The 15,335-nt window shown below is 45.3% G+C and overlaps 1 protein-coding gene across 6 annotated transcripts in view; it reads right to left on the bottom strand.

The window, feature by feature from the left end:
• EDC3 (enhancer of mRNA decapping 3) overlaps positions 1-15,335 on the bottom strand; it is a 49,683-nt gene that overhangs the window by 14,390 nt on the left and 19,958 nt on the right. For all 6 annotated transcript variants that reach the window (XM_075345608.1, XM_075345612.1, XM_075345613.1 and 3 more), the window contains one exon: positions 1,787-2,137. In XM_075345608.1, coding sequence (XP_075201723.1) covers positions 1,787-2,137 — 351 coding nt within the window. The remainder of the gene's footprint in view (positions 1-1,786; positions 2,138-15,335) is intronic.

Here is a 15,335-nt window from a genome sequence, read left to right as displayed (position 1 = left end):
TTTACTATGAGACTTTACAGCTGGTAGTGAAGCTCGGCAGATACTGATTGAGTAGCACTCTTAACACGCAACACATGCAACGCAATCATTCACACTGTGGGAAGGGGCAAGGGTCACTTGTAATACATACAATGCCCAGTAACCTACTTCTGTCTGCAACAATCACATGGATTTACAACATTTATGTGAAATCAGAATTCGGGCTTATTCACACTTTTTTACTTTCACAATTCCCAGAACAACTGCGGGTCTCCTGACCTGAACTAACATCCTCGCAGGCACATGTATCACTGTTACATCGGATCAGAGGACCAGCGGTTAGTCCGGGAGTTGCTGTTGTAACGTGGACTGTAAAATACGGCCACTATAAGGTCATGTGAATAAACCAAATGGCCTTATGAATACCACTAGATTAGTGCCCGTGTTGTCCACCCTCCTGTAGATTCACAGGTGTTATCTTCCTAACCGCTAAGAAAACAAAAATGGCAAATGCTCCAATGCATCCTATAAAATAGAGCATATAAAGAGGTAGTAACAGTATAAATAGGCTATGAGGGCAGTGCCCCTAAGTGGCAAGTGCCCCATTTACTAGCTCTCTATATACCAAGTGGACTTTTTCCATGGTGAGAACCAGAGCCAACTTACTGCTATCAAGCGTATGAAGTCGCATAATAACATTGCCTGGGTGTGAATAGTGAGCAGTGCCAGATCCCAGTTTTCTACCACCATCTATAATCACAGAGCTATTCTGCCATAATAGTACTATGTGACTGTACCCTGCCGCTTGAAGGCTGTCTAAAGTGCAGTCTGTGCATCTGTCATTGTGCACGGCACCGAGCACCAATGTGTCCAGCTATGTTACATGTGAATATATCCATAAGCTGAAACGTTTCCCAACGGCTACATATTTATTATACTGCATAAAAAAAAAAATGCAAAAAGATGACCTATGGCCATAAATACAATAGCGCACATTGATAGAAGGCTCCATGGTTTGTGCAGTAGCCAAATTCTTCATCTGTCTGATAAACAGAATGTTAGGTCTCATGCAGGAGGTGCAGGTTCCCTCTGATGTACCTCTGACAGCAGGAAACAAAACTGAAGAGGATTTTCTTTACTTCTTCATTGTCCATTTACTGTAAACTGTTTATATAGTTTATATAGTGTGATTGTGGATTCTTGCAGTTACTTGAATATTTTAGAATACTGTTTCTCTCAGATATAGTACTTATGTAAATCTACAATTATTTATACTCCATCTGAACAGATATTTTAGGAATACTTTAGGTAGGTTTTAGCATATCCATTGCTAGGTTACCAAACAAGATGCAAGTTAGGAAGTGTTACCCACAAGATTACATCATTGGCTTTGTGAACTGTTTTTAGATGTGGAGCCCATATTCTAGACGTGGCCTTACAAGTTATTTATAGATGGATACAATCACAATGTATTCTCTTTAACCACCATAAAATCTTGTCTAAAAGCTATTTTGCAAACTATATGACTATTCACACGTTTTTACTGAAGTCAGAACTCCTAAAGTTGCAAATGTAAAGTTTCACAGGTACCTCTACTGTCATTGAGACAGCTGCCTGTCGGAATGGAGAATAGTGGTAATGTTGTTCTGGAAGTAAATGTGAATTCCACCTGCATCTATTAGACGTGTATGGGATATCCTGAGGGACAGCAGTGCATCACCTGCAGCCACTAGGATTGGAGATAGCCCAAAACGAGGGCAGGATCAGAGATGACACATCTGTAATCAGAGAATCAGGCGCTTCTTACCTGTGCAGTATTCCTTACCACCTGGTTGTGGTACTATAATCCTTCTGTATACAATTGGCTCAGATTCAAGTATATTTTCATCATGTCTATAAGTTGGGGGTCTTTCATTTGGGGTTCCACGAGTCTTAGACCCAACACCAGTGCCTCCAACCTTTCTCTCACGAGTTTCTATCTCTTCAAAGACTGCTGCTTTGTCAAAGAGCGCCAGATTTCCTTCAAAATCAAAATCTGTATCTGGAATTTCTTCTAGGTCATCTCCAAAGCACTCATCATCTCGAGCCTTCAGTTGCCCATTCTTGGGGCCACTCTTTTTAGGGGTGACTTGGTTAGGGTAACGACTGCTTGATGACCCTAGGTGTAAAAAGCAACAATATGAGAGAGAATGTAAATTATAGGTAAACACTTTTGCATTTGATATGTATAATTTCTATATCCATATTGTACTGCACATTCAATATGTCTCCTGCCATTACTACATTATGTACATGGGGCAGATTCACATTACTTGCAAGGATTCATTTTACATATTGTGCTCATCACGCTGTTCTTTTCAAACACATCCCCTACACATAGATCCATCTTTCAACCAGAGCCCATTAGCAAACTGACATAAACCGGTGTCCTCAGGGGACCTATAGTAACTAAGGTCATTTGCTGAGTCACACCATGCACAATAGAGTTGTACAAATCCAAAATTACACAAACTTTACATATAACTTGGTGTTGTACATGTTCGTTCATGTTGTCTATATAAGCACCTGAAAGCCATATTAAACGTAATGTTTCTCAGGTTCGGATTTCCTTGGACATGCTGTAGTGGAGCAGTCTAAAGTGAGAACACTCAGGATCTATTGGATTATATAGGAAAGGAGGAAATCAGAATAAGCAGCGGTGTGTGAACATGAGGGATAACTCCATTCCTGTCCATTACAGGACTTGTGGAAGACATTTTGACAAACTTTCACCTCTGCATACTCTTTAATTTCCAGTTGTCTCAGCTATTGAGAAAAGATTAGCAGCTATGGTATCCACCACACACAGCCAGCGATGTAGGAGATTCCTGTTGTCCTGACTATGTAACAAATGCATGGAGGACACTGCACTAAGCAGTATAATGCTGGGGCCACACGGGGCACTACTGCGATGCTCGCATGACACTCGGCTCGCGCTGGCATCACAGCAGGAGCCAAGTGTTTTGCTAGTATCCCTGTGACGGCGGTCCGACTGTGCGAGCGGGCCAGCGTTGAGGAGGGGCAGGCCAGCGCTGTGGAGGGGGAAAGGGAGGGATTTATCTCCCCCTCTCCTCCATAGACTGCTATTGCGATTCTCGCTCTGCACGCACGGTACACCGGAGTACCGCGAGTGCAGTGTGATTTTTCTCTCGCCCCATTCACTTGAATGGGTGCTAGAGAAAAAGAGTCTCGCATTACAGTCGCAGTATGCTGCGATTGTTTTCTCGGTCTGATTAGGGCTGAGAAAATAAATCGCTCATATGCGCTGGCACACAGGCTAATATTGGTCCGAGTGGAATGTGATGTTTATCGCACTCCACTCGCACCAATTTTCTCGCCGTGCGGCTTAGGCCTAACTGTGAATCCAGTACTGGGGGTGATATAAATATTTACTAATATTTAGAAAGTAGCAGCACTGACTCTACTCCATCTTCCTCTCCCATTAGCTCTTCATAGACTTCAACAGGCAGTTGTAATCTGACACCTTAGGGAACTTGCCCCACCAGCACTTGTTCTGCATCGAGGATGCAGTGCCCAAACCATGGTATTGTATCCTCAATGCAAAATGCCCGCAGCATATCCGCAGGACCTCCACACCAAAAACGCAGCACAACTCAGACAAAGTGGTGCTGCGGATTTCTGGCAGCTCCTGCGAAATATAGATATAGAAATACAGATATAGCCGCAGGACACTTCCCCGTGGGCACATAGCCTTATAAGGCTACATGCGCACGCTGCTTTTTTGCTGCTTTTTTTGGCTGCAGTTTTGTCAGCAGAACTTTCTGACATCTGACTTCCCAGCAAAGTCTATGAGAAGTCAGATTTGTCATGCGCACACTGCAGTTTATTTGTCAGCGTTTTTTTTGTCAAAAGTTTGTGACAAAAAAAATGCACCATGTTCATTCTTCCTGCGTTTTTGTCAACATTTGTCACCCATTGAAATCAATGAGGGCATCAAAAACGAAGAAAAAATGCATGCTAATCAAAAGTGGTGCATTTTACCTGCCTTTTACCTGCGTTTTTGCTAGCAAAAACGCAGGTGATTTGTCAGGAAGTGAGGTCAGGCAAGTAGTCCCGTCCCGTCCTCCACGTGTTCCCCGAAGTACCGCTGTCCCCAGGGGAGAAGATGTGGAGGACGGGACTATCAGCAGCGGCAGCGAGAGGGGGATGGACATTGGCAGCTGAAAACATTGATTTTTCCCTCTTGCTGCTGCCGCCGCTGATAGTCCCGTCCTCCCCGTGTTCCCCGAAGTACCGCGGTCCCCGCACAGGGGAGATGATGGACCCCTCTCACCGCCACCGCCGCTGAAAGTCCCGGGCTCCACGCTCCTGCCGCCTCCACGCTCCTGCCGCCGGCCGGCTCCACGCTCCTGCCGCCGGCCGGCTCCACGCTCCTGCCGCCGGCTCCAGGCTCCTGCCGGCGGCTCCACGCTGCTGCTGCAGGCTCCACGCTCCTGCCGCCGGCTCCACGCTGTAGCGCGATCAGCTGAGCTGTCAGAGGTTACTCGCGGCCACCGCTGGATTCGGCGGTGGCCGCGGGTAACCTCGGTGACAGCTCAGCTGATCGCGCGGCTGTCTTCATTAGCTGCATGGAGGTGACCGGAGCGGCGGTGTCTGCTGCTCCGGTCACCTCCATGCAGCACTGCTGGATGCGACGCTGGAGCATGCTGGATTACGCCGGACATGGAGGGCTTTGTCGGGGTTAATAAATTGGTAATGAGGGAATGTGTTTGTGTTTTTTATTTCTAATAAAGGATTTTTCTGGTGTGTGTGTGTTTATTTACTGTAATTTACAGATTAATCATGGAGGGTGTCTCAGACGCCTGACATGATTAATCTAGGATTTAGTGGCAGCTATGGGCTGCCAATAACTCCTTATTACCCCGATTTGCCAACGCACCAGGGCAAATCGGGAAGAGCCGGGTACAGTCCCAGATCTGTCGCATCTAATGTATGCGGCAATTCTGGGCGGCTGCTGACTGATATTGTTAGGCTGGGGGGCTCCCCATAACGTGGGGCTCCCCATCCTGAGAATACCAGCCTTCAGCCGTATGGCTTTATCTGGCTGGCATTAAAATTGGGGGGGACCGCACGCCGTTTTTTTAAAATTATTTATTTATTTCTAATTTTTTTTTTCCAATTCAACAAGCTTTATGGGCTTGTTTGAACTGAAAAATACATGAAACAATTGTTGACAAAACTGCAGCCAAAAACGCACCAAAAAAGCAGCAAAAATGCACCAAAAAAGCACCTACATTTTTTGTGACATTTCCAGGCTCTCTCTGACACGGTGCAGTTTTGGCTGCATTTTGTGAACACGAAAAAGAAGCAGCGTGCGCATGTAGCCCAAGAGTGATTTTGGTGGTTTACAAAGTGAATGATAAATTCAGAAGCTGGGGAGGAAGATGTGTCTTATAAAGAGGAGAAAGAAGCACACTAAGACACTTTATAAGATATATTATACAATATATTTGTATAGTCAAACTGCCGTTTACCCTGTCTTTCAGATCTATTACTGGAGATAGAGGTGATGAAGTAAGAAGAGGCCGCTCACCCTGTCTTTCTGAATTGCTACTGTAATTGGGAGATAGCCTATCCCACTTATTGTAAAACTAGTCTCAGGTCACAGCTTCCAGAGCTTTCTTCTGCACTTGCTTAGAGTCACCTGTCCGGTTACCATTTCCCGGCAGGTTTCTGTTGTAACAAGACAACAGCCATTTTAATGTACTATATTTACCACCTCCCTATCTAATATAAAAGTGTGATTTGCTAATTTAAAGAGGACCAACTACCAGGATTTTGCTATATGAGGTAAAGGCAATGCCATACTGGCACTAGGATGCTGAATCCAGGCATAACTGTTGTAGAAAGTGCTTGGTTGCAGAAATGCACTGCACTTTGATTGACGGGTACAATGGGGGGGCCTTTGTGAATTGGGTCCTCGTTATAAAGTCCTCCAGTGTCCTGCATGACATGCCTCCTTTTCTTTATTTGAATATTGCGCCATTGCTGTTGCTAGTCGTGCATTGATACACTAATTCTGTCTTCATTAAAATGGCACCGGAGTCCGCGCATGCGTGAACAGCGATCTCTGGCACCATTTTATTGAAGACACTGCAGTGAATACTACGAGAGGCATCGGCACGTGCACTTTTTGTTTTTTCTTACATCTGTACACAAGCCGATGGGTCTCATAGTATTCACTGGTGTCTTCAATAAAATGGTGCCAAAGATCACAGTTCGCGCACGCAGACTCCAACGCCATTTTAATGAAGACAGGATTACTGTCTCAATGCGCATGCGAGCCGCCGCCAACAGCAATGGCAGTGTGATATTCAAATAAAGAAAAAGGGTACACTTCATAGAGGATGCTGGAGGAGGACTTTACAGCGAGGACCCTACTCACAAAGGCTCGCCCCGTTGGACTCATCAAAGTTCAGTGCATTTCAGAAACTTTGATTATAGATCTTTTTGTAACCAAGCATTGGATCTCTTTCTACAACATGTATGCCTGGATTCAGCATCTTCATGCCAGTATGGCACGGACTTGGTTCATATTGCAAAATCCCGGTGGTTGGTCCTCTTTAAAAAGGTACCTAGGAATTTATTTATGACGATTTGGTCATTTAGCTATTTTGTTTTATTTCTGGAGAAACCCTTTAAGTTTGGATAGAGTTGGGAACAAAGCAGATTCTATTTCCAACCACTGGAATTAGACACAGATTGTAGAAAATTGGTATTTGAAAAGAGAACACATTTTATAAAAGGTATATTTAAAAAAATAAAAAACAGCGCTGGCAAAAAGATTAAACTAACAATTTTGCAGTGGTCTCTTTTCTGATTTTTCTCTTTATAGGTATATTTCTGAGTAAAAAGGAAAATTGTTTTTATTCTATAAACTACTGACAACATGTCTCCGAATTTCCAAACAATAGATTTTGGATTTATTTTCTGAAAAGGAGAAATGGTCAAAATAACAAAACAATGCATTGCTTTCAGACCTCAAATCGTGCAAAGAAAACAAGTTCATAATCATTTACAAACAATACTAATAATGTTTTAACTCAGGAAGAGTTCAGAAATCAATATTTTGTGGAATAACCATGATTGTTAATCACAGCTTTCATGTGTCTTGGCATGCTTTCCACCAGTCTTTCCTAACTGCTTTTGGGTGACCTTATGCCACTCCTGGTGCAAAAATGTAAGCAGTTCTTCTTTGTTTGATGGCTTGTGACTATCCTTCTTCCTCTTGATTACATTCCAGAGGTTTTCAGGTCTGGAGATTGGCCTGGCCATGACAGTTTTGATGTGGTGGTCTTTCAGCCACACATTGATTGACCCAGCTGTATGGCATGGCGCATTGTCCTGCTGCAAAAACCAGTCCTCAGAGTTGGGGAACATTGCCCAAGCAGAAGGAAGCAACTGTTTTTCCAGGATAACCTTGTATGCGGCTTGACTCATACGTTCTTTGCAAAGTTTAATCTGTCCGATTTCTAGAGTAAAGTAATCTTCTCTGATGGGTCTAATTTTCAGCTTTGCCCAATACCTGCTCGTCTAATGGTTAGACGGAGACCTGGAGAAGCGTACAAGCCACCGTGTCTTGCACCCACTGTAAAATTTGGCAGAGGATCGGTGATGATCTGGGGATGCTTCAGCAAGACTGGAATTGGGCAGGTTAAACTTTGCGAAGAACGTATGAATCAAGATGCATGCAAGGTTATCCTGTAAAAACAGTTGTTTCCTTCTGCTAGGAGAATGTTCCCCAACTCTAAGGACTGTTTTTTCCAGCAGAACAATGCGCCAAGCCACACAGCTAGGTCAATCAATATGTGGCTGAAAGACCACCACATCAAAACTGTCATGGCCAGCCCAATCTCCAGACCCGAACCCCATTGAAAACTTCTGGAATGTAATCAAAAGGAAGATAGAAAGTCACAAGCCATCAAACAAATAAAAACTGCTTAAATGTTTGCACCAGGAGTGGCATAAGGTCACCCAAAAGCAGTGTGAAAGACTGGTGGAAAGCGTGCCAAGACGCATGAAAGCTGTGATTAACAATCATGGTTATTCCACAAAATATTGATTTCTGAACTCTTCCTGAGTTAAATCATAAGTATTGTTGTTCCTAAATGATTATGAACTTTATTTCTTTGCATTATTTGAGGTCTGAAAGCAATGCATTGTTTTGTTATTTTGATCATTTCTCATTTTCAGAAAATAGGTACAAAATGTATTGCTTGGAAATTCGGAGACATGTCAGTTTATAGAATAAAATAATTTATATTTTAAATCAAAAATATACCATTGAAGAGAAAAAAAAACAGAAAAACCTGACAATTTCAGTGGTCTCTTAATTTTTGCCAGAGCTGTATAAACAATTTAGAATTTAGTGATTGTTGTTAAAGAAAGCATTCTTTAGTGCCTTTCGTGCTGCACAGGTTTATGTATGTTATATAGCAGGCAGCTATTTTTTTTCCCCCTCTGCACTCCAAGGTAAAGAATTTCATATATAAAGAAAAAAGTACAGCAGTGTCCTACTTTTGAGTGACAGTGTACGTGCCTGTGGCTTACAACCTGTTCACATCTCGTGCTGAGGAAGGAATTCCCTCCTCCTGGGGGATGAACTGCAGTACTGTATCTCCGTGACAGTATAAGTGAGCTGGGAGGCAGCGCACGCATGGAGACGTGAACTCTGCCTACCCTAGCCCAGGCAATGTTTAATCTAATTGTGTATGTGTAGAGCTTATTAAGCAGCATTCTCTTTTTGGCAGAAATAGGTCTTCAATGAATCCCTGAAGAAAGAGAGAAAACAAACAGTGCTGTCCCTCCCGCATGAAGGGTGCGTGCAAGGTTTTGCTCATTTTCAGTTGTGGGAAACCATCTCAAAGCCTGAAATGCCCTGGAAATCACTTATCTAGGAGTTTGATAGAGCTGTAAAACAAAACTTCAAGACTCACTCAACGCAGAAATAAAACGTAACGGATATGTGGTGTTATTAAAGGAGGTGAACCGAGTCACCACGCTCTGAAGACACTCAAGAGATTAGGAAACTTGTGTGTAACGCAAAATAAGGTCTTAGGAACAGACAAAATCATTTTGGAGAGGGAACAACTTATGGGACACAGAGGTCTGAAGGAGGTAAAATAAGGTTACCAGCTCAGGAAGTGTAAAACCCCAAGGCTCAGGTCACTTCTAGTTCATCAATAATGTGCATGTGTTAGAGTTGCATGCTATTATATTGTTATGTTAAACATGACTTAATATTCAATGACCAGATGGAGTCAAATGAATGGGATCTGCCTAAAGAGAGAGAGAAACCCATTAATTTACTGCACAGGATGTACAGTAGGTAATACAAGCATCACGATCAGACAAAGCAAGATGCAAATTTTAACAGTAAGGACCGTGCGCACTAGAAAAAGGAATTTTCTTAAGAAAAATTCCGGGAGGCTCAGTAAAATTTCCGCACCTGCGGGAAAATACCGCACCGAAATCCGCATCCAAGTCCACATGCGGTTTGTTGCGGATTTTGTGCGGAAATGCCGCAGCCAGCGTCGGACTGGCTACTGGAGGAATCCCCAGGAATGCCAGGCCTGGATTAAGTTACCTGCACTGAACTCCGGAGCCGTCACCTGAGCTCCGGAGTGCAGCGTAGACTAAACTGCGAGCACCGAGTGATTGATTCCGCGGCAATTGCTGTTTACTTCAGGGCGGGCTGATCTCCGGAGCTCAGGTGACAGCTGTAAAAAGGCCGGGCTGCACTCCGGAGCTGTCACCTGAGCTCCGGAGATCATCCCAGCCTGAACTAAACTGCAATCGCTGCGGAATCAATCACTCGGCGCTCGCAGTTTAGTCTACGCTGCACTCCGGAGCTCAGGTGACGGCTCCGGAGTTCAGTGCAGGTAACTGAATCCAGGCCTGGCATTACTGGCAATTCCTCCGGTAGCCAGTCCCGCAGCTAAGTGCGGAAAAGAAGTGACATGCAATTTGTTTTTGCTGCGGGAATCTGGCAGCAAAATCATGCAGCTGTCAAAATCCGCCTAGTGCGCACAGAATTTTTTTTCCCATATCCCATAGGATTTGCTGGTGAATCACTGCAGAGATGTTATGAACATTTTCTGTAACGAAACATGCAGCAAATCGGCGGGCAATTCAGTCTAGTGCACACAAGGCCTAATTGTATGAAGGTGGGGAGTAAGATTATGAGTTCTCTCTCGTCTGGGTGTCTGTCAGGAATGCAAGCTACGCGAGCTGGCTGCTCAGAACTGCGGTCACTTGACAGGATGGTGATTGAAAAGTATTTTAATATATCCAGTGGGCAAACAATGGGTTAAGGGATAAATAATACAGAAATACAGAGTGGCCTTTAGGATAATATAATCGAAATGTATTTTTACCTCCTCACTTTAAGGACCTGTGTACACTATGCAGATTTATTAATTTTTCTGTGCAGATTTGTCGCAAAACTTACAGGAAAAGCAGACAGACAGCCGGAAAGTGAAGTGCTGCGTGATGGAGGCAAGTATGAACTGCCCCCTCACTCCAGCACTTGTTCTGCATGGAGGATGCAGTGCTGAACCCATGGTACTGTATCCTCAATACAGGACACCACAGCATATCTGCAGGATGTAAACAGACAAAGTTGTGCTGTGGTTTTCTGGGAGCTCCTGCGGAATGTCCTGCAGATATAACCGCAGGATACTTTCCCCGTGGGCACATAGCCTTAGTCTCATGCACATGTTGCTTATTTGCCCTTTGCAGATCTGGTGCAGATATTAACCTGCAGCATGTCAATTCTTTCACCATGTTTGCTGCAGATTTCACTCATACATGCACATAAAACATGCAGCAAGGAGAAAAAAAAAAAAGTGGCAAAAACATGCCTATTAAGCATCTTTCTTGCCAAGAAAGAGAACTGGTAAAAATTTCTGCAACAAACCGAATCTGTCACCAGGTTTTTGCTACCTCAACCGAGTGCAGCATAATGTAGAGACAGAGACCCTGATTCCAGTGAGGTGTCCCTTACTTAGCTGTTTGCTGTCATTTTGATAATGTTTGCTCTGCTGCAGATCTAGCAATTAGGCTAGTGACGCACGGGCATTTAGCATCCGATGCAAGAGCATCAGATGCATTATGCTGATGACCCCTGACTCCCACTGAGCTGCGAGTGTAAGCAGTGTCATACTGTGATGTGATCCTGCAAAATTCAGAAATTAATCGTAGCATGCTGCGGGTGGAATCCGATTCGTTTTCACTTGCACCCATGCAAGTCTATGGGTGTGAGAGAAACATTGCACTGCACTCGCATTACACCGAAGTGCAGTGCGATAATCGCATCAGCTGATAATGTCACGTGACACAATTTTGGAGCAAGACAGAATAAGGTGTGTGTGTGTGTGTGTGTATATGTGTATGTGTATATAATATATATATATATATATATATATATATATATATATATATATATATATATATATATATATATATATATATATATATATATACATACACACACACACACACCTTATTCTGTCTTGCTCCAAAATTGTGTCACGTGACAGTGTCACCGTAGGTGTCATAAAAGTGACAACAGATTGGTCGCTGGGCTCGGCCTGGCCCTGCCCCCCCCACAGATTGGCCGCTCGCCTCGGCCTGGCCCCGCCCTCCACATGAATTAGCCGCTCGCCCCGGACCTCCGCACGCATCGCCCGCTCCAGCGTACACCGGCTCCCGGTACACATGTGCAGGGAGCCGGCATACGCTGACGCCTCGCCCGCTCAGCCCGGCTCCAGCGCACACCAGCTCCCGGTACACATGTGCAGGGAGCCGGCATACGCTGCGTTCAATAATGAAGTGTCATGCAGCAGTGAAAGAGTTAAAGATACTGCAAGACACTTCATTATAGGCAGCGGGCACCCCCAGAAGAGAGAAGACAGAAAACAGAAGACCCGCAGTCATACTCACCAGACGCCGACCGGGAGCAGGTGAGCGCATCAAGGTCCTGCAGCGGCGGAACACACACACACACATCAGATCGCATCCACACACAACATCCAGTGATATCGCTTACTTCTCGGCGGCGATACTGTGCGTGCAGTGACCTTCCAGGACCTGCCGGAGGATCACATGGCCGGAAGCATGTGGTATCTCCGGATGTTGTGAGTGTGTGAGCGCGTATGTGCGATATCGTCAGTGTGTGTGTGCGTGTATGCGATCGGGTGTGTGCGTGTGTTCTGATGTGTGAGTGTATGCGATCGGATCTGTGAGTGTCGGCAGAGGAGCACGGCGTGCAGCACAGCTGCTGGGACCGCCCACCGGAGGGCACAGGGAGAAGGGGTGTGAGTGTATGCGATCAGATGTGTGCGTGTATACTGTCTGATGTGTGACTGTGGAGCACGATGGGGAGTACGCAGCATGGGGGATGGAGCACGATGGGGGGTGCGCAGCATGGGGGATGGAGCACGATGGGGGGTGCGCAGCATGGGGGATGGATCACGATGGGGGTGCGCAGCACAACACACCACGCACTGAGAACCACAAACACCGCCCTACACAGACAACGCCGCATACAAATGTTGAGGAGAGCCATAAAATGAAATACTTAATTAACCTCTGGACATAGAGCATTGTGGGAAATATATCGATTTGCCTTACGTAATTCAGGTTTCAGATCATATACATGACACAGATATAAAAGATGGCCACCATTTCCTGTTATCCACACCTTGCTTGGAATGCAAGGAATGTCCAGATGAAAGAAGACCACCATATAAGGGAAGACCCTTGGTCAAGCTACAAGACATCACAGACCAAACCATCAGCATGGATGCACCAGATGACGTCCCTCCCATCGTCATGGTTTCATCCACTGGAGTCAGACCTGCCCATCAACAGCAACACGGATCTCCCCATTGGCTAGCTCATGAACTGTCCCACTAAATGTGCATATCTGAACTTGTGTACGCCCCTAGCCTATATCAAGAGGACGCATGAGTCTCCTCAGTCTGTTTGGTGCCATTTTTCTACTGTGACCAAGAAGAGATTACACATCCGACTGTCTGGTGTGGATTCTTTTATGCATGCACTTGGTATATACCAATTTGGCCAGGCAGTAGGCAACTAGTGATCTCTGGTTAAGAGTTCACCTTAACACAAACACCCAACACACAAACACCGCGGCATACACAAATATACGCACATACCGCGCAACACACACACTGCACAAAACATACCTCCCCCAAAACACACACACGCACTCCACACCCACACAAACCGCACAACACACACACAGAACGCTGTAGACACACAGCGCTCCACAAACAACGCAACACACACAACACCGCTCTCACCCCCCCACACAAACACTGGCAACTACGCACAACAACAACATACATATATATATATATATATATATATATATATACATACACACACACATATACATATATACACACACACACACACACACAAATACATACATACACATTATATTATATATTATATATATCTCAAACTGCAGCTAGAGAAAAGGACTTTTTCCCCATCAGAAAACACCTTTAACTTAACCATTTAGTCTACAGAGCTCTAAAAAGCTTGTTTCTTGAGGGACTAACTAGCTTTTTATGCATAAATTGGGAGATTTTAATTGAAGTTCGATTTATATCAATTTTGAAGCAAATCCACTTAATTTTAGGCAAGAAAATCCCATCAACCACTATTCAACTCACTAAAAGCAATACATACAGGAGTCAAGTGTCCATAGTTGTAGGCTAGGACTAGAGCCCTGCTGGTTTCTAGTCAGTCTCTGATTTACATAATTTGTCTGATCCTGCTATACCTAGGCTGCAATCATCTGTGCAGTTACTCGGCATGTATGATAACTATAATGAATGCAGTTACCTGACCACGACCCTATGCAGTATGCCAGGTCACCCATTGGAATTTGCCGTTTACTAGCCAACTGCAAAGTTTCCATCAATAAGTTCAGACTGCATATTACAGTGGCTGTGTGTTCGGCTTTTAGAAGCCGCATTTTATTTAGATCTTATTCACATCATTGTGCCAGATTCATGTGAAAACGAATTAGTAAAAGCCATGGCACTGTGAAGCCCCGCAAGTGCTGTGTCGGTGCATTACCTTCAGGGACTCCACTCGGCTGGATCTTGTCACAGGTAGGAAATCTTCTATTTGTCGTGACGCCACTCTCAGAATTGCGGTCAGTGGGGACCGCCACTGCAGATTGAGGGATGCCTGGGGCTGATGGTGGGTGCAGTCGGTTGTAATAGCCTCCTGAGAGTGAGGCAAGCCCCAGGGCCCTATGTAGGTGTGTAGAACCACAAGGCGCAGAATAACTCCACACAAACAGAATGTCTTTCAGGGGTTTTACTCACGGAAGGTGGCAGAGTGAGTAACCCGGGCGTAGGTGGGATGAACCAGGCTGGAACCAGGTGTCCTTCAGGCTGACTGATGAGGGTGACTACCGACTCGCCTTCCTTAGCCCTTTGCGTTTTGGGGTAACCCCGACTTTTAGTCCCTATGGGGGTCACCCAGGGAAGTTGCTGAAGCCTCTCTCCCCTTCGTTTTGTCCGTTTGCTTGTAGCCTGGACCAGGACACTCCGGCTGCTTGCCTCCTGTGAACTATGGGCCATAACTGTGGCGACGTGGCTGCGGACTTTTAGTGTGTTCTTGGGGGTGTGAAGTGCCCCCTCAAGCAGGTTTGGCAAGGAAAGGTGGATCTATCCCTGCACTGGGACCTACTACCCGTTTGGGCCTGGTAACTCCCTAGCAGTCTCCTTACTTCCCACTCCGTTGCTCTCTCTTTAGCTGAAGATGGATTTCGGGTAGCACTACTAGGTGACCGTTCTCCCCCGTCGGTAGCCACTGCGCGGACGCTGTCAGACTGCAACAGCCCCAGGGGTCTGCTCCTGACGTCTGCTCCCCCTGAACTGCACACTGAACCGGCTCACTGCTCCTCCTCTCCTGTTCTTGCCTACGCCACCTAGCAACCAGGCTCTCCACCACACCCCTTGAGTGGAGATGGAGGCTTTTTAACCCCCTCCACTATTCCAGTGGAGGTGAAGGCTTTGCCCCCTCCTGGGATCCCCAGGGGTCCTCTCAAAGGTACATGTGTGAGACCTGATCACTATGCGCCTGTGTAGTCACACCTCGGTCAGCCTTCTGGATTACCTGTGTTGTACTGTCCCCAGCATGGGTGCAGTACTCAGTGGTGCCTGACCAGGTCAGGGGCGCCACAGCACATTGAGGTATTTTGTATGCCATCAATTTTTATTGTATACCTTTGGGATAAATTAGAAAGA

Source organism: Anomaloglossus baeobatrachus, chromosome 4 (assembly GCF_048569485.1).
Source record: "Anomaloglossus baeobatrachus isolate aAnoBae1 chromosome 4, aAnoBae1.hap1, whole genome shotgun sequence".
In the NCBI taxonomy this organism is placed as follows: domain Eukaryota; kingdom Metazoa; phylum Chordata; class Amphibia; order Anura; family Aromobatidae; genus Anomaloglossus; species Anomaloglossus baeobatrachus.
The sequence above is the reverse complement of the archived record's forward strand: the minus strand, read 5'-3'. Positions and strand labels throughout refer to the sequence as shown.